The sequence below is a fragment of the Hibiscus syriacus genome, unplaced genomic scaffold (genome assembly GCF_006381635.1).
Source record: "Hibiscus syriacus cultivar Baekdansim isolate YM2019G1 unplaced genomic scaffold, ASM638163v2 tig00110931_pilon, whole genome shotgun sequence".
NCBI lineage: Eukaryota > Viridiplantae > Streptophyta > Magnoliopsida > Malvales > Malvaceae > Hibiscus > Hibiscus syriacus.
Window position 1 is genome coordinate 830,180 of NW_024062918.1, and position 13,511 is coordinate 843,690.

The 13,511-nt window shown below is 32.5% G+C and overlaps 3 protein-coding genes and 1 pseudogene across 3 annotated transcripts; 1 reads left to right on the forward strand and 3 right to left on the reverse strand.

Annotated features, from left to right (window-relative positions):
• The first annotated feature begins 961 nt into the window (after window positions 1-961).
• Window positions 962-2,326, forward strand: LOC120146732 (annotated as a pseudogene).
• A 2,176-nt stretch (window positions 2,327-4,502) lies between these two features.
• LOC120146733 (MYB-like transcription factor ETC1) lies at window positions 4,503-5,091 on the reverse strand. The gene is made up of 3 exons (XM_039160221.1): window positions 4,980-5,091; window positions 4,815-4,902; window positions 4,503-4,727 (listed from the first exon to the last, which is right to left on the reverse strand). The coding sequence occupies exons 1-3, from the start codon at window positions 5,029-5,031 to the stop codon at window positions 4,640-4,642; spliced, it is 228 nt and encodes a 75-aa protein (XP_039016152.1). The 5' UTR covers window positions 5,032-5,091; the 3' UTR covers window positions 4,503-4,639.
• Window positions 5,092-8,390: 3,299 nt separating this feature from the next.
• On the reverse strand, window positions 8,391-10,110 carry LOC120146729 (polyubiquitin-like). Its single transcript, XM_039160220.1, has 3 exons — window positions 9,602-10,110; window positions 8,934-9,033; window positions 8,391-8,708 (listed from the first exon to the last, which is right to left on the reverse strand). The coding sequence occupies exons 1-3, from the start codon at window positions 10,035-10,037 to the stop codon at window positions 8,636-8,638; spliced, it is 609 nt and encodes a 202-aa protein (XP_039016151.1). The 5' UTR covers window positions 10,038-10,110; the 3' UTR covers window positions 8,391-8,635.
• Window positions 10,111-11,556: 1,446 nt separating this feature from the next.
• LOC120146728 lies at window positions 11,557-13,429 on the reverse strand. Its single transcript, XM_039160219.1, has 5 exons — window positions 13,217-13,429; window positions 12,914-13,081; window positions 12,699-12,765; window positions 12,044-12,254; window positions 11,557-11,960 (listed from the first exon to the last, which is right to left on the reverse strand). The coding sequence occupies exons 1-5, from the start codon at window positions 13,244-13,246 to the stop codon at window positions 11,879-11,881; spliced, it is 558 nt and encodes a 185-aa protein (XP_039016150.1). The 5' UTR covers window positions 13,247-13,429; the 3' UTR covers window positions 11,557-11,878.
• Between the last annotated feature and the right edge of the window lie 82 nt (window positions 13,430-13,511).

Consider the following 13,511-nt stretch of genomic DNA (forward strand, 5'->3'; position numbering starts at 1 on the left):
AACGTGACACGTGTCACATAATGGAGTTTTTTAAAGGCGATTACGGCCCGAACACCTAAAGTAGTAACGTTAGGCACCTAGATTGATATAAAAAATTATTCCTATTTAAAAAAAACGATATAATTTGACCACTTGTTTTTATATTAAGCCAAATTAGAACTCTGAGACAAAAAACAGAGGCATCTTCCACATCCTTCGATTAACGCTAAAGGGATCTTCTCAGCATCCCATCGTTACTACTATAAACATGAGCAACGAATATTCTATCAGAAACGAAGTGATGAGTAACAAGACAGTCTCTAAAATTGTAGACTTTCTTCCACGACATCCAAATTCGACCATTACCTATCAACAATGTCACCAGCCTTGTTCTCCAAAACACACAACACATCATACTCTTCAGAACCTGCTTTGAGGGGCATTAAACCTACAAAAATAAACGAAAGATGAACTTCCAACCAAAATTAAAGCATCTAGCAGGAAACCATGGAACAAACACACCAATAGGGTAAATTACGCATTTAGTACTAAACTATAGTTTTGGTCCATTTTAATACCTGAACTTTTAATTTTTTTAAAATTATAGCTAAAGTTTACTTTTTGTTTCATTTTAATACCTTGTTGTTAAAAACTTAGCGCGTTTAGTAGCTAAACTACCAGTTTTGATCTGTTTTAGTACCTAAATTTTTAAATTTTTTTCAAAACTTAAGTATGATTTAGGTGCTAAACGTGTTTTGGTACCTAGACTTTTATTTTCAAAAGTTAACGATGATGTACTAAAATGAAATAAAAATTAAACTTTAGGTATGAATTTAAAAAATTAAAAGTTTAGGTCTAAAACAGATTAAAACTGATAGTTTAAGTACTATGCATATTTTACTCTCAAATAAAAAAGTTTAATGTTTGATTTATAAGTTTTAAAAGTTTAGACTGTTTAGTAGACAAAAAGTTAGTTCTATCATACTTTAATGACATATGTGAACTTTACCCTTAAATCAAACGCCCAAAATATTTCTTAGGTTCCGATTTCGAAATACTGAAAGGGGGGAATTTTACAGAGAAAAACAATTAACTCCAATGGTGTGCGACAAGTGTAAGTTTTCTACTCTGCAATTTTAACTAATTTCCAGATCAATTTGGTGTAATCTCTGAACATTTTAAAGAAAAAGAACCCATGTGTTAGATCAATTTAATTTGTAGGCCAGAAGAATCTATCGAAGGTGATCGTGCCAGATAAGTGGAAGTAAGGCGCCAGCAACACCAACGAAAGCGGTGGCCGGAACCAACGAGAATAACTTCCTATCCAAAAAACAAAGGTCTGTTTGTTCTTTCGCCATCTCCTAATTCAGTCTTACAAAATTTTTATTTACTAATTTACAAAACATGAGCAAATTTTAAATTTTGTTAAAATTGGGTAGAATTCTTAGCTATACTTGTTGATAAGTTTATTTCTTTAGGGAATTACTTGATTATTACTGTAAATTGTCGTTGATTCTTCCAAGCTTACGTTTTCTAGGGTTCTCTTAATTACTGAAGCTTTTGGTCAAGAACATAACTTAGTGTTTAGGATTTTAGCTGCTATTGGATATGAAGGATATGAATCCGCCGAATGGGTTTGGATCCAGTTCATTCCTTTTTGATCCACTAATATCCAATAGACTGATCATCACCATTCAAATGTGTAAGACCCTTATATTAACGGTGATTTAAATCAACTTGTAACTGGTGATTAAATATTGTATTGGATATTAATGGATGAAAAAGTAATATAGGACTCCAAATATATGGCGAAACTTAGGAAAATCTAACAAAGCTCGTGATAAGCAGCTGTATCTGACATTCACACCCAAGTTTGAGTAACATAGATTAAGTGTCTCCCTTATTTTTTATGCATGATTCTGGATTGCATTTTTTTCAAATTTCATGATTTGATTTGGAATCCATTTCCTGCAGATGGACCCCTTATGGAAATACCAAGTGTATCATATGTAAGCAGCAAGTGTATCAAGATGCCAAGTACTGTCACACTTGTGCTTATTCGAAAGGTATGTTATATTGATAACTTGATACTCTACAACTTGGTCATTTGGTTATTTTCTGTTTTTTGGTGTGAATGTGGCCTCTGATGGGCGTTGTGTGCAGTGCAGGCATATGTGCGATGCGTGGGAAGTAAATGCTTGACACCAAACTTTACAAGCAGAGCAACGTATAAATCGAAGGGAATATAAGCCGGTCTTCAAGTAGATTTCATAACTGCTAAAAGATCATCAAAATGTTAATGTTTACTCCGCATATTTTGAAGTTTTCTCTCTGATCATTTGTGTTACTGGTCTTGCGTGATTTGACTAGAAAGTGCAACTAATAATGTCTATAGGTGGACTAACAAGTATGTAGTAATTGCCTTTAAAGTTGGTCTTCATTGCAATCAAGCTAAACTTTCAGTTGGATTCTCTATGATTCTATTTGATGGCATGATTGCACAAGTTGTTACATTATGCTTTCATTATATGGTTACTTTGTGCCTCTTAAAGCTTTTTGGCTGGATTAATGATGTATTGCTTAAAGCATCTGGTTTTATCTGCACTCCCTTATATAGGGTTCTAATTGGAATCAAAGAAACCCTTAGAGTGTTTGGTTCACATAATGTAAGATTAACGGTAGGAATGTAAGATTACCAGGGAATAGGATTACTGAGAATGTTGTATTTTGTGTTTGGTTGGCTTAGCAGGAATGTAAGATTACCGTGTTTGGTTAAAGGAATAAAGGATTATTGGAATGTATATTTGACTAAATTATTCTTATTATATATTTGTTTTTTTAACAAGTTGAAAAATATTTATATATTTTCTTTAAAAAAATTTAATTCATAAAATTTATATTTTTTTACAAAATTGAAAATATAAAAAGGTTTACTAAAAGGGTAAAATTTTATTTTAACCTCTGAACTTCATATAAAATTTTAATTATAGATTTTTTTTTGTAAATCTAAAATAGTTTAAGGATAAATTTGTAGTTTAACTTTTGTAGAATTTTTATTATTCAATGACAGAAAAAAGATATTTTTGAAGAAATTTTTTTAAGGGCATTTTAGCCTAAAACGTCGGTAATCTAACAATACCTAAGGAAATGGAGGTAATGACATTAACGGTAATATACTCCAAAAAATCTACTATTGGTAATAAAACATTACCGGAAATGAGATTCCCGCCTAACCAAACATAGGAATGTGGATTCCATTCCCATGAGAATCCCACATCCCTTGAACCAAACAACCCCTTAGGGGTGTAAATTTTTGAAGGTGTGTTTTGGTTTATGTTTGTTTAAATTTTTAGTATTATGTTCGTGTTCGCTTATTTATTTTTGAAGGTGTTTGTGTTTGGTTTCTTTAACGTTCACGAACATGTTTCATTTAATGTATATTCATTTATATTTTTAGTAACATATTCATTTAACATCTGCTAACATATTCATTTAACGTTTGCTAACATGTTCCCTTAAAAGTTTGCTAACATCTTCGCTTATATGGTCTGATTCCCTTTTGCAACCAACACTCTTTTTAACTTTATATTTGCAAGGTCAAAGAAAAATGGTGAAATTATGCCACTAGTCCTTAAACTTTGAACACACTTGTGTTTGTGTTCATTTGTTTATTAAATGAACATAATTTTTTTTGCTCTTACTCGTTTATTTAACTTAATAAACGAATATAAATGAATGTTATACGGATAATTTATCAACGTTCTATTCATTTACACCCCTACAAAACCTCATGTTTGATTTTTTTCTTTTTAATTCAAGTTATGGTATTCGTCTTTGTTGCTACATGTATGCAGGCAATGCTTTGTTTAATTTGATCGAACTTGTTTGCCATTATTTTTGCTGTTGTAAAACCAAAGCATAATTTTTTTTGCTCTTACTCGTTTATTTAACTTAATAAACGAATATAAATGAATGTTATACGGATAATTTATCAACGTTCTATTCATTTACACCCCTACAAAACCTCATGTTTGATTTTTTTCTTTTTAATTCAAGTTATGGTATTCGTCTTTGTTCTGCTACATGTATGCAGGCAATGCTTTGTTTAATTTGATCGAACTTGTTTGCCATTTATTTTTGCTGTTGTAAAACCAAAGCATGGAGTGAAAAGTCAGATCGGATCAACCGGTGGAACCATTGACCTATCTGATTCTGTAGTTATATAAATCAACCTTTTGGTTTAGTTTTGCATGAAATTAATGTTTGAACATTAGAAAAAGAAGCTATCAAATTGTTTAAAAAAACCTACTGAATCGGAGTTGAAGATTCAATCGGTTTGACTTATGAGTTTCGACCCAATTTCTGAATCCAACTGGTTGGACTCCCTCTTCGATTCGTTTGTGTTAAAAAGACAATATCATTTGGTTTAACTATCAAGTTTCGATCCATGGAAACACAAGTAGTAAGCACTTAAAGAAGTGAAGCCTCAAAAATATCATACACATCACTTTGCTTGAACACTTAACAAAGAAGAGGCAAATCTCAGTTTTCTAACGCAGTTGAATCCATTATCGTCTTCTTCACTCACTCAATGTTGCTCCGTCGGCCATAATCGGCACCGACTCTCTCGAAGTAACGAATATTTCGCCCTTTTTCCTCTTCATTCGCTTGTCGAATATCTGGTATTCCAATACTCTTCAATCTCCTCAGCCGTTCTACCAGGGATTCTTCCAGCAATTAGAACCCACCTGCCAATCAAAAATCAAGCAAAAATTCAACTTTTTTTTTTTTTTGCTTTGTTGAGAAGAAAAGGTAAAAGCAATTAAGAGACTCACCTCTCCCCAACCAGATTATACATCCTAAGTATAAGTGATTCCTCATCTTCAGAGAATTTAAGCTTTGGTTCTTCACTTGTTACCTCCCCTGAACAGATGATGAAATGTAGTTACAATTAACAGATTTAAAAAAACAAGAGGGGTAAGTGAAAGTGAAGAGTTTACCTGGAGATTGTACATAAGTTTTACCAGAAGAGGAATGTTGAGAGTCAGCCATATGCAGAAAGGAGGAGATTATTTAGACCTGAAGTAAACAGAGCTAATGGGGAGTGGTTAAATAATGTATGAAAAACAGAGTGTTCGAGGATGAAACATAAATAAATGGTACGAAAGGTAGTTGAATGGCAGATTCATATGGTGTAGCTAGGTTGATGGGTAGTTGGAAGGCTGAGGCATTAATGGACAGAAAGATTCTATGGCTTTTGTTTAATCGCATGCAGCTGTCCAGGGGAAGTTTTGTCTACTCATATTGGACCAATCGCACCATCTCCTTATCCATTTTTATAATCACCCAAAAATATTAGGTTTAGGTTAATATAAGATTAAGAAAAAAAAACAATAATAAGTTGTAATTGAAAATTTTACTAAAAGCCTAATTTTTTAAATTAAATTGAATAACATTTTAAGTTGAAATCTAAAATAATATTATGTTTTCTATAATCATCCATGCAAATTACATAACTTTTATGGTTGTAACATAAAAAATTGTCCTCGATACATCTTCGGTTGTACCTGAAATTATTATTAATTGTCTAACTTCTTAGAATACACATATAACATTTTATGTTAAACCTAACGCAATGTAATATTTTTGTTTATAACCAAAATGATTACCGATTGTATAACATTTTAAGTTAGACAAAAATATATTTAAATTAAAACCCGTCGTAATTTAATTTTAGGTTCACACAGTAGAACTTCCCAATCCTTCACAAAGAAAATAAATTCAGAGAAAAATTAGATATCAATAGTAGGTTACCATATATATGGTTAATTTCCTAAGTTTTTGATAAAGTGTTATTGAAACTAAAGTGGGAGAATAATATATGTTATCTTTGAGTAGGTGGTATACACATCTCCATGTGAGTCTATAGTCTATACGCACAAAATCCTAAGTTTGGCATGATATAATGTGTATAGATCTAAGAGATATAATCATGGTTTTCAGAACCGGACCGGTTAGCGAACCGATTATGTTACCTATTCATTAGTTCAACCGGTCGAATCGGTTTTATCGGTCGGAAGAATCGGACGACGTCATAATTTATTAAAAATTTAAATAAAAATACCAAAAATATTTAATAAAAAATATTTTTTTATATAACAATTCATATTCAAAGCAAGTCATAACATATATAAGTTAAAAACCATAAAATCAAGTGAAACAAAATGATTCAAATTAACTACAACATAATATTTAAGGTAAAACATATTAAATAATAAATATAATTATATAACTATAATTAAAAAATAAATTTGGGGCTAAAAAAATCATAATAAAATGATATTGTTTGGTTTAATTTTATTTTAAAAACAATCCCACATGGCTAAGAAACATAGAAAATCATCCCAACTAACTTCTATAAATAATAGAGGTAATTTGGCATTCAAATCATAGAGCCTTTTGGTAAGCATTGAGTGAACTATTCTTTCACTTCAATCAAGCTCGAATTTTAGGCTTCAATCGAGCTTTTAAATTTTTTTTGAGTTCAAGCCTTTTCGAGTTCAAGTTTCAATATTATATTTTGAGTTCGAGTTAAACTTCATAATTTTTAGCTCGTGAGTTTGAATCGAGTTGAACTTACTTTTAAATTTTTCAAGTTCGAGTCGAGCTCAACAATACTCGAGTTCGACTTGGCTCGTTTAACAAACGACGTCGTTTGGTTTATTAATTTAAAAAAAAAACAAAATTGGCGATTTTTCCCGGTTTTCAGCCGGTTCAATTTGAACGGTTTAGCGGTTCCGGCTGATTCACTAGTAACGATTCAACCGGTTTAGATTGAACCGAACTAGACAACGATTTTTGATTGAACCGGTTGAACCGACCGATCTAGTACAGTTTTCAAAACAATGGATATAGTTATAAAGTTAGTCCACTTGCTTTTACTATTTTAACTTTTAAAATCATTTTTTAATGATTTTCTGAAAATAAATCTTTGATTTACTCGGGAAACCAACAGGTTTTTTGTATTTTTACAAAATTTAAATTTTAGTATTGGGCTATGCAACAGATACGAGGTAGGTTACGGCATGCGTTTAATTGCTTATTTAATTATGTTTTTGCACGAACAAAATATGTAAATAGAATTTAATTATAAGAACATGGCACCTAACTGCCTTGCTATCAAAATCCACAATTAGGACAAAGGGCATAGTTACATGGATGGATGGTCATCCCATTATTCCTTTTTTTTCACTCAGACTTCAAAACTTTCATTATTCACATTTTAATTCTTAAACTTTAAATCCTTATAATTTATTCCCCGATTCAAATCCGAATCAAAGCATATTCAATGAACACACATTCAAAGATTGAAATATTCAAATAAGTCCTCAAAAAATTATTTTTCAATCCTCGAAGGTAAAAAAAAATTAATCGATTTTCAAAGTGTTATAAGTAAAATTCCCAAGTTAATTTCAAAGAAATCAGCCTAAGTTCATACCAACTTCTAGACCTTTAGTTATAATGTAATTGATGTTGTTTTATTAACTTTTAGAAAAATTTGGATCGGTTAGCAACGAAAGATAGGTTGTGTACATGGTTGAGGTTAAGGATGGGCATGGGTCGGGTTTTTGGTCCACCCGACCCGACCCGAGAACAATGAGTCCTCCACCCGAGACCCGACCCAACCAAAACAAGATTTCACAAGACCCAACCCGATAAATAACTTAAAAAACCCGACCCGACCCAAAATAATAAAAAATATTATTTTTATTCAATAAAAACAATGACTTAATTGAAAAAATAATATATAGAGGGGTATTATTATAATTATTCCTAAATATATAAGGTAAAATTATAATTTTTTCGGGTCGAGTATTTTTCACCATAAACCCGAACCCGACCCGAACATCACATTTAAAAAATCCGATCCGACCTGACCCATATTTAAAAAAAATTCGACCCGATCGGATCGAATCGGAACACGTCGGGTTCGGATCCTATGTCCATCCCTAGTTGAGGTTGAATTAAGGGACCGTTTATTTTTGTGTGCCCCTTCTCGGGTGGTGTTCGGAAAATGGTCCTCGTTTGACGTGGTGTTCAGCTATGGGTCATACTTCTTTTATTACTTAATTCAGTTTGCACTTTTACAACTATGGGTTAAATCTATCTTGTAATAGTATTATTATTATAACTTCTGATGTTATTCTGGGACAATTTGATCCGTTTAATGTCCGAGATATTTGTTTTCAGATGCAATATGCGTTATATTTATTAGATTTTCTACGTTCGTTAACACTTTCCTCAGTTTCAGATGTAATATATCAAACTTTCATGATAAAAGTACACCATCTGTCATCACATTTCATAACAAGATTAAACCAACTTTGTAAATTTTTTCATCGGTTTTATATCACTAGAATCAATAACTAAACCACTACACTAAAAGACTAATTTAATTACAACATAAAGTAGCCACGAAACAATCAAAGCAGCCTTACACAACATTGCATCATTCCTTACCTTTTCTATTTCGACTTTGTAGATTCTTAATTTCTCTTTCCTCTTCTCTATCCTTTGTACTTCATCTATTTTTACCATTTTCTTCAGGTCAAAATTCTCAATTCGAATTTCTCTACCCTCGATTCGTACTTCAACTCTACCCTCGAACAATGGCAAGAAATTCCATGATTGTACAGCGAATAGCCTTTCTTCCATCAACTGATTTTGAACTTCCAGTAGATACCAATCAAACAACTTAAATGTCAGAATTTGAAACAAGAAAGAATATTATTAGAAAAAAAATGTTTATAAACGGTTCTTAATAAAAAAAAATAGATAATTGAAGACTTGAAAGAAGAAAGAAAAACAAAACCCTAGGTTTATTTTCATAATACATTAAATAAAATTTTATTATTTAATAAAAAATAATAAAAAATATAGATGAACAAACGTACCGGTTTCCAATGAAATTATGCATGCTAGCTACATTTCTTTCCTCGTCTTCAAAGAATTTAAGCTTTGATTCTTCACTTGTATCTTCCTCGCAACAAAGTGCTGCACTAAAACATGCTTGCTTAGATTTAGAGCACCCATAACTCAAAACATGAGCATCTTTAATACAAATTCAAACCCTATCGGATATGTGACCTTTGTTAAAAGTTGTAGTAAATATCTTAAACGGTAAAACATAAGGTAAACTATCTCGAAGACCACTTAACTATAAGATCAATTTTATTTTTATCATTAAGTTAAACATAAGGTAAGCATAAATTATGTGGACTAAATGTAGTATTGTACAAATTCACTTAACTACAACATCAATAATTTCGTTGACACTTAAAATTTAGTGGTTTGATTGTAACTAAATTAAAAGTTTAATAACCTATTTGATAAAAAATTTCCATTAATCAAAGTAGAATCAAAATTAATAATTTGGTAATCCCTACAAAAGTTCTAAAATATAAACTAATGGTTAAAATCTGAGCCCTTGATATGATTTGTGACATCGCCTCTGGGCATGGAAATATTTGTAGGATTACATCAAAGAATGCAGAACACAAAGCATGCAATTGATTGAAATGAAACTAAAACCCAATTTCCATGGGGGAGCTTAGAAGCTTACTCTGAAGACGCAATACAAAGTGAAGAGTGGATTGTTTCTGAATATTGTAATCACCCAATGTTTTCCCATCTTCCAACTGCATCCCACCAAAACTCAGAACTTGTTGATACCATGGAATCCCTTCTTTATCCTGAATCTTCTCCTTCACGTTGCCGATCGTATCCCAACTCTCCACCTCCAATTGAATCTTCTTCCCTGTTAAAGTCTTGACAAAGATCGGCATCCGACGAGGAAACGTGAAAACCAAACCAAGCGTCGAGTCCTGCCGGATGTTATAATCGGCCAAAGTTCGACAACCATCATCGAGTTGCTTCCCGGAGAAGATAAGGCTTTGCATATCGTGGATCTTCGCCTTGACGTTATCGATGGTGTCGGAGCTTTCGACATCGATAGTTATGGTTTTACCGGTGGAAAGTGTTTCGATGAAGATCTTCATACCGGTTCGTAAACGGAGGACGATCGAAGTGGAGAGTTGACTCTTTTAGGATGTTCGTGGTAGAGGGAATAATTTAAAGGCTAGTGGGGAACCGGGAACAAATTGAGCTGACTTGGTAAGAAAGGTGGCTATTTTCTTAAAAAGAAGTCTCCTTCAAATTACCTTGTATTTATAAAATGAAGAATGAGAGTGATGTAAAGGGATGAAGATAACCCCCTGGTTGCAGTGAAACTATTGCAGGGTCCATCCATGGAACTAGTGATGATGGTGATGTTCCGATCTCTCATCCTTCAGATTCGGATGCTGATTCAATAATCTACTCCTCAATGTAAACCCATCTTTTTTCTCTGCCTCACAAGTCCAAATGCCCTGGAAAGCTTGTGTGGTCAATGAGGTGAATATTCCACCAAGTTTAATAGAGTGAAAAAATTAAATGATTAAAGTTGACGGGTATTATTTTATAATTAAAATTTTATTTAAGATATTTTTGAATGGAATTAAATATATTTATTTGAATTTAAATATAATTATTTATAATATTTGCTTGGTTCTAATTTAAACTACTCATTTTAAATATATACATTAATGTATTTTTTTCTTCATTTTTCATATGTATAAATAAGATTTGTAACGTTGAAAACATCAAATAGTCTTAATAGTAGAAAGGAAGGTTGTTTTCACCTCTATAGAGGTCATGAATTCGAACAATTATGTATGCGTAGTATGTGTACAAAATTATATAATATTATGATTTAAAAAAATGAAACAAAAAGTATATATGATAGAATGAAATAGTTAAATAATTAAATTCATTAAGTGGTAAAAGTAAATGTTATTCTTTTTAAAGGTTTTAGATTCAAATATGATTTTAGTAGTAAAAGGAAATGATATTATTTTTTGAAGTTTTAGGTTTAGATATCTGCATTTATAAGATGTGTGTTGTTAATAGATTAAGAAAATTATGAATAAATATTACTTTGTAATCACTCAGACTATTCAAAAAAGTGTCAAAGAATTAATGGAAAAATAAATAAATTAAAACTTGAAATATTAACTAAAAATTTGAGTTGACACAAACTCAAACAAATCGATTATTTGAGTCGAATATAAGTTTTGTTTAACCTGGTTTGTAAGGAGAGACATAACAATTTTTGTAAGATTTAATTTAGATCATATACCAAGCGTCTAGGTGGTGTAGTTGGTTATCTCGCTAGTCTCACACACTAGAGGTCCCCGGGCTCAGACATCTTATTTTTTTAAGCTTGATGATAGTGGGAGGTGCCGTTTTCATTTTCTACCCAGAAACAAGTCATTTTTATTAGGTTGATTCTATCTGCGACTGTGTTTTTCACTAATTTTCGTGGAAAACTCACATCCAACTAACTATTCTCTGCTTTGATCCCAAGTTTGTTGGCTTTAGTGTTAAAGTCTCCTTTATGAATTTCCAAGTGAAAGCCAAAAGAAATGAGAGATGAGGCACAAAGCAACTTTTTGAACCCTCCATTTCATCCATCTGACAGCACAACAAAGTTCAACATATCATCTTCTTTCCATCTCTTACATAAATACACACACGTACATACATATTAAAAAAGGAAAGATTCCAGATCTTTGTCACAGTGGAGTGATGTACTTGTCATCATTTGACCTTTTTTTAACTCTACACATGAAGCTATCTTTAATATAAGCATTCCCTTTTGTCTTCTTTCTTCAGTCTTCCTTTTCATTCTCAACCACTCCCATCGGTTTTTGATTTGAGCTACCATGTGTATGTCATGTTGCAACTTGCAATGTTGCTTTTAGTTAGCAGTAAGTTGGTGAGTATAGTCTCCGGCTACGTACTAATCGAATGCATCCCTATCTCCGTTCGTTTTGTAAATCGACAATGTGAAATATATCAGCAAAATCGTACCCATGCTCGATCTGTTAAAAGAACCCGAAAAGGTTTTTCCTTTCAGTATCAACAAAGCCTTTGCAGATGGAATAGGAACATTTCGGAAACTTACAGTGTGGCAAAGATGAAGAGAATCCTCTTGGGATCGAAATACCACGGGGAAGAAAAACGACGGGAATTGTTTCTCTGTAGATTGAATCTGCTCTCGGTTGCAGGTGTGATATTGCCAGTGGTAATGGTGATCTGATGATGAACTTGCGGATTGTTGGTCGTATCGGTTGACACTACAGCGGCTGTCACCGGCTTTTCAGCCGTGCTAGACCCTACAAGAGAAGTTGCAGTTCAATAATTCCAGCCCAAATCTTACGATATAAATTATACAAACAGGAAATTTGCCATAAAACATGAGAACATGCATCCAAGAGAAACATGACATATTCGAAAATGAGCATATTCGAGTATACCGATATCCGGCACACACTCAAGTCCGAATAACATAGCTAAATACTACTAAAGAACTGTTCTACGTAGTTAACAAGTTAAATTCAGGTGCTTTAATGAATTTAACTATAAATTGCAGAAAAGCGCATGGTCTGAACCACTAAACTGGGTTAAAATAGAGCCAAAATGTCCCGCTTTTAGAATTTTTCCGGGAAAATTTTCCTGGGAAAAGTTAAAAAACCAGCACATGCTAAAATCTAAGCAATTAATGCTAAATCTCTGGGAGGTGGCAACAAAAGCATATTTATCATTGAGAGAGGATTTACAATTTGAATTTATACAACTGGAACTTTTGTCCCCTCCTCTCTGGGACCCTTTCCGAGAAAGACTTCTCTGCAAATTAAGAAGGAAAAAAACTGAATTTTTCTGGACTTGCATGAAACAGTATCATTCAGCTGTAAATAAACACGTGTAATTTAGAAATAAATGTATTCAGCTTGTTCCCGCAAAAAAAAATCTTGAAAAAAAGAGGAAAACTCACTGTAAATCTTGAATTCTGATTGATTTCTTTATTGGATCCTCCATGAGAGAAACCTTCCAAGTCGAGAACAAAGCTATCGGATTTATTATCGGTTGAGTATTGAAAGCCATTGATATGATCCGAAACTGATATTTTTTGTGTGGATATCTCGTTGGAAGATGTTGAATCCTATCACCAAATCAAGAACCCCAAATTCAAATTAAGACACTTGATGATGGCGACGAAAATCAATTAAACAGTAACAACGAAAAGGAGATGAAAAAAATGAAATATTTGAAGAAACCCCAGAGAGGTTATACTTACCAGCTTTGGATTTTCCGTTAGGTTCAACATTTTCTCGGAAAATAAAGAGAAGATTAAAAAAAGAAAGGGAAACAAACGATGAAAGAAGAGGTGGAATTAGGACTCTAGAGAGCGTCAAACAACTGCGTACTCCATGGGGACACTCTTGAAATCTTAATCAAAGCATCTGATTGGGAGAGAAGAATCATAAAAAGAAAACAGAGACACCCTTTAAGATACAGTCAAAATCCGAATAAACTATTCTTTAAAATCAAACAAATCCTGTCATGTAGCTGTTATCTGCTGCAAATGAGCC

Bases quoted from the DNA above. Each gene is read 5' to 3' on its own strand.
- LOC120146728 (XM_039160219.1), bottom strand. From the start codon at position 13,246: ATGTTGAACCTAACGGAAAATCCAAAGCTG. The intron at 12,255-12,698 runs GTAAATCCTCTC...CTTCTCTTGTAG, and splicing joins CAGTTGTATAAATTCAAATT to GGTCTAGCACGGCTGAAAAG. The intron at 11,961-12,043 runs GTAAGTTTCCGA...TTCTTTTAACAG, and splicing joins CTCTTCATCTTTGCCACACT to ATCGAGCATGGGTACGATTT.
- LOC120146733 (XM_039160221.1), bottom strand. From the start codon at position 5,031: ATGGCTGACTCTCAACATTCCTCTTCTGGTAAAACTTATGTACAATCT. The intron at 4,903-4,979 runs GTAAACTCTTCA...TCATCTGTTCAG, and splicing joins AACTTATGTACAATCTCCAG to GGGAGGTAACAAGTGAAGAA. The intron at 4,728-4,814 runs GTGAGTCTCTTA...TTTGATTGGCAG, and splicing joins TATAATCTGGTTGGGGAGAG to GTGGGTTCTAATTGCTGGAA.
- LOC120146729 (XM_039160220.1), bottom strand. From the start codon at position 10,037: ATGAAGATCTTCATCGAAACACTTTCCACCGGTAAAACCATAACTATC. The intron at 9,034-9,601 runs GTAAGCTTCTAA...GTTTTAGTGCAG, and splicing joins CTTTGTATTGCGTCTTCAGA to CACTTTGTTGCGAGGAAGAT. The intron at 8,709-8,933 runs GTACGTTTGTTC...ATCTACTGGAAG, and splicing joins CATAATTTCATTGGAAACCG to TTCAAAATCAGTTGATGGAA.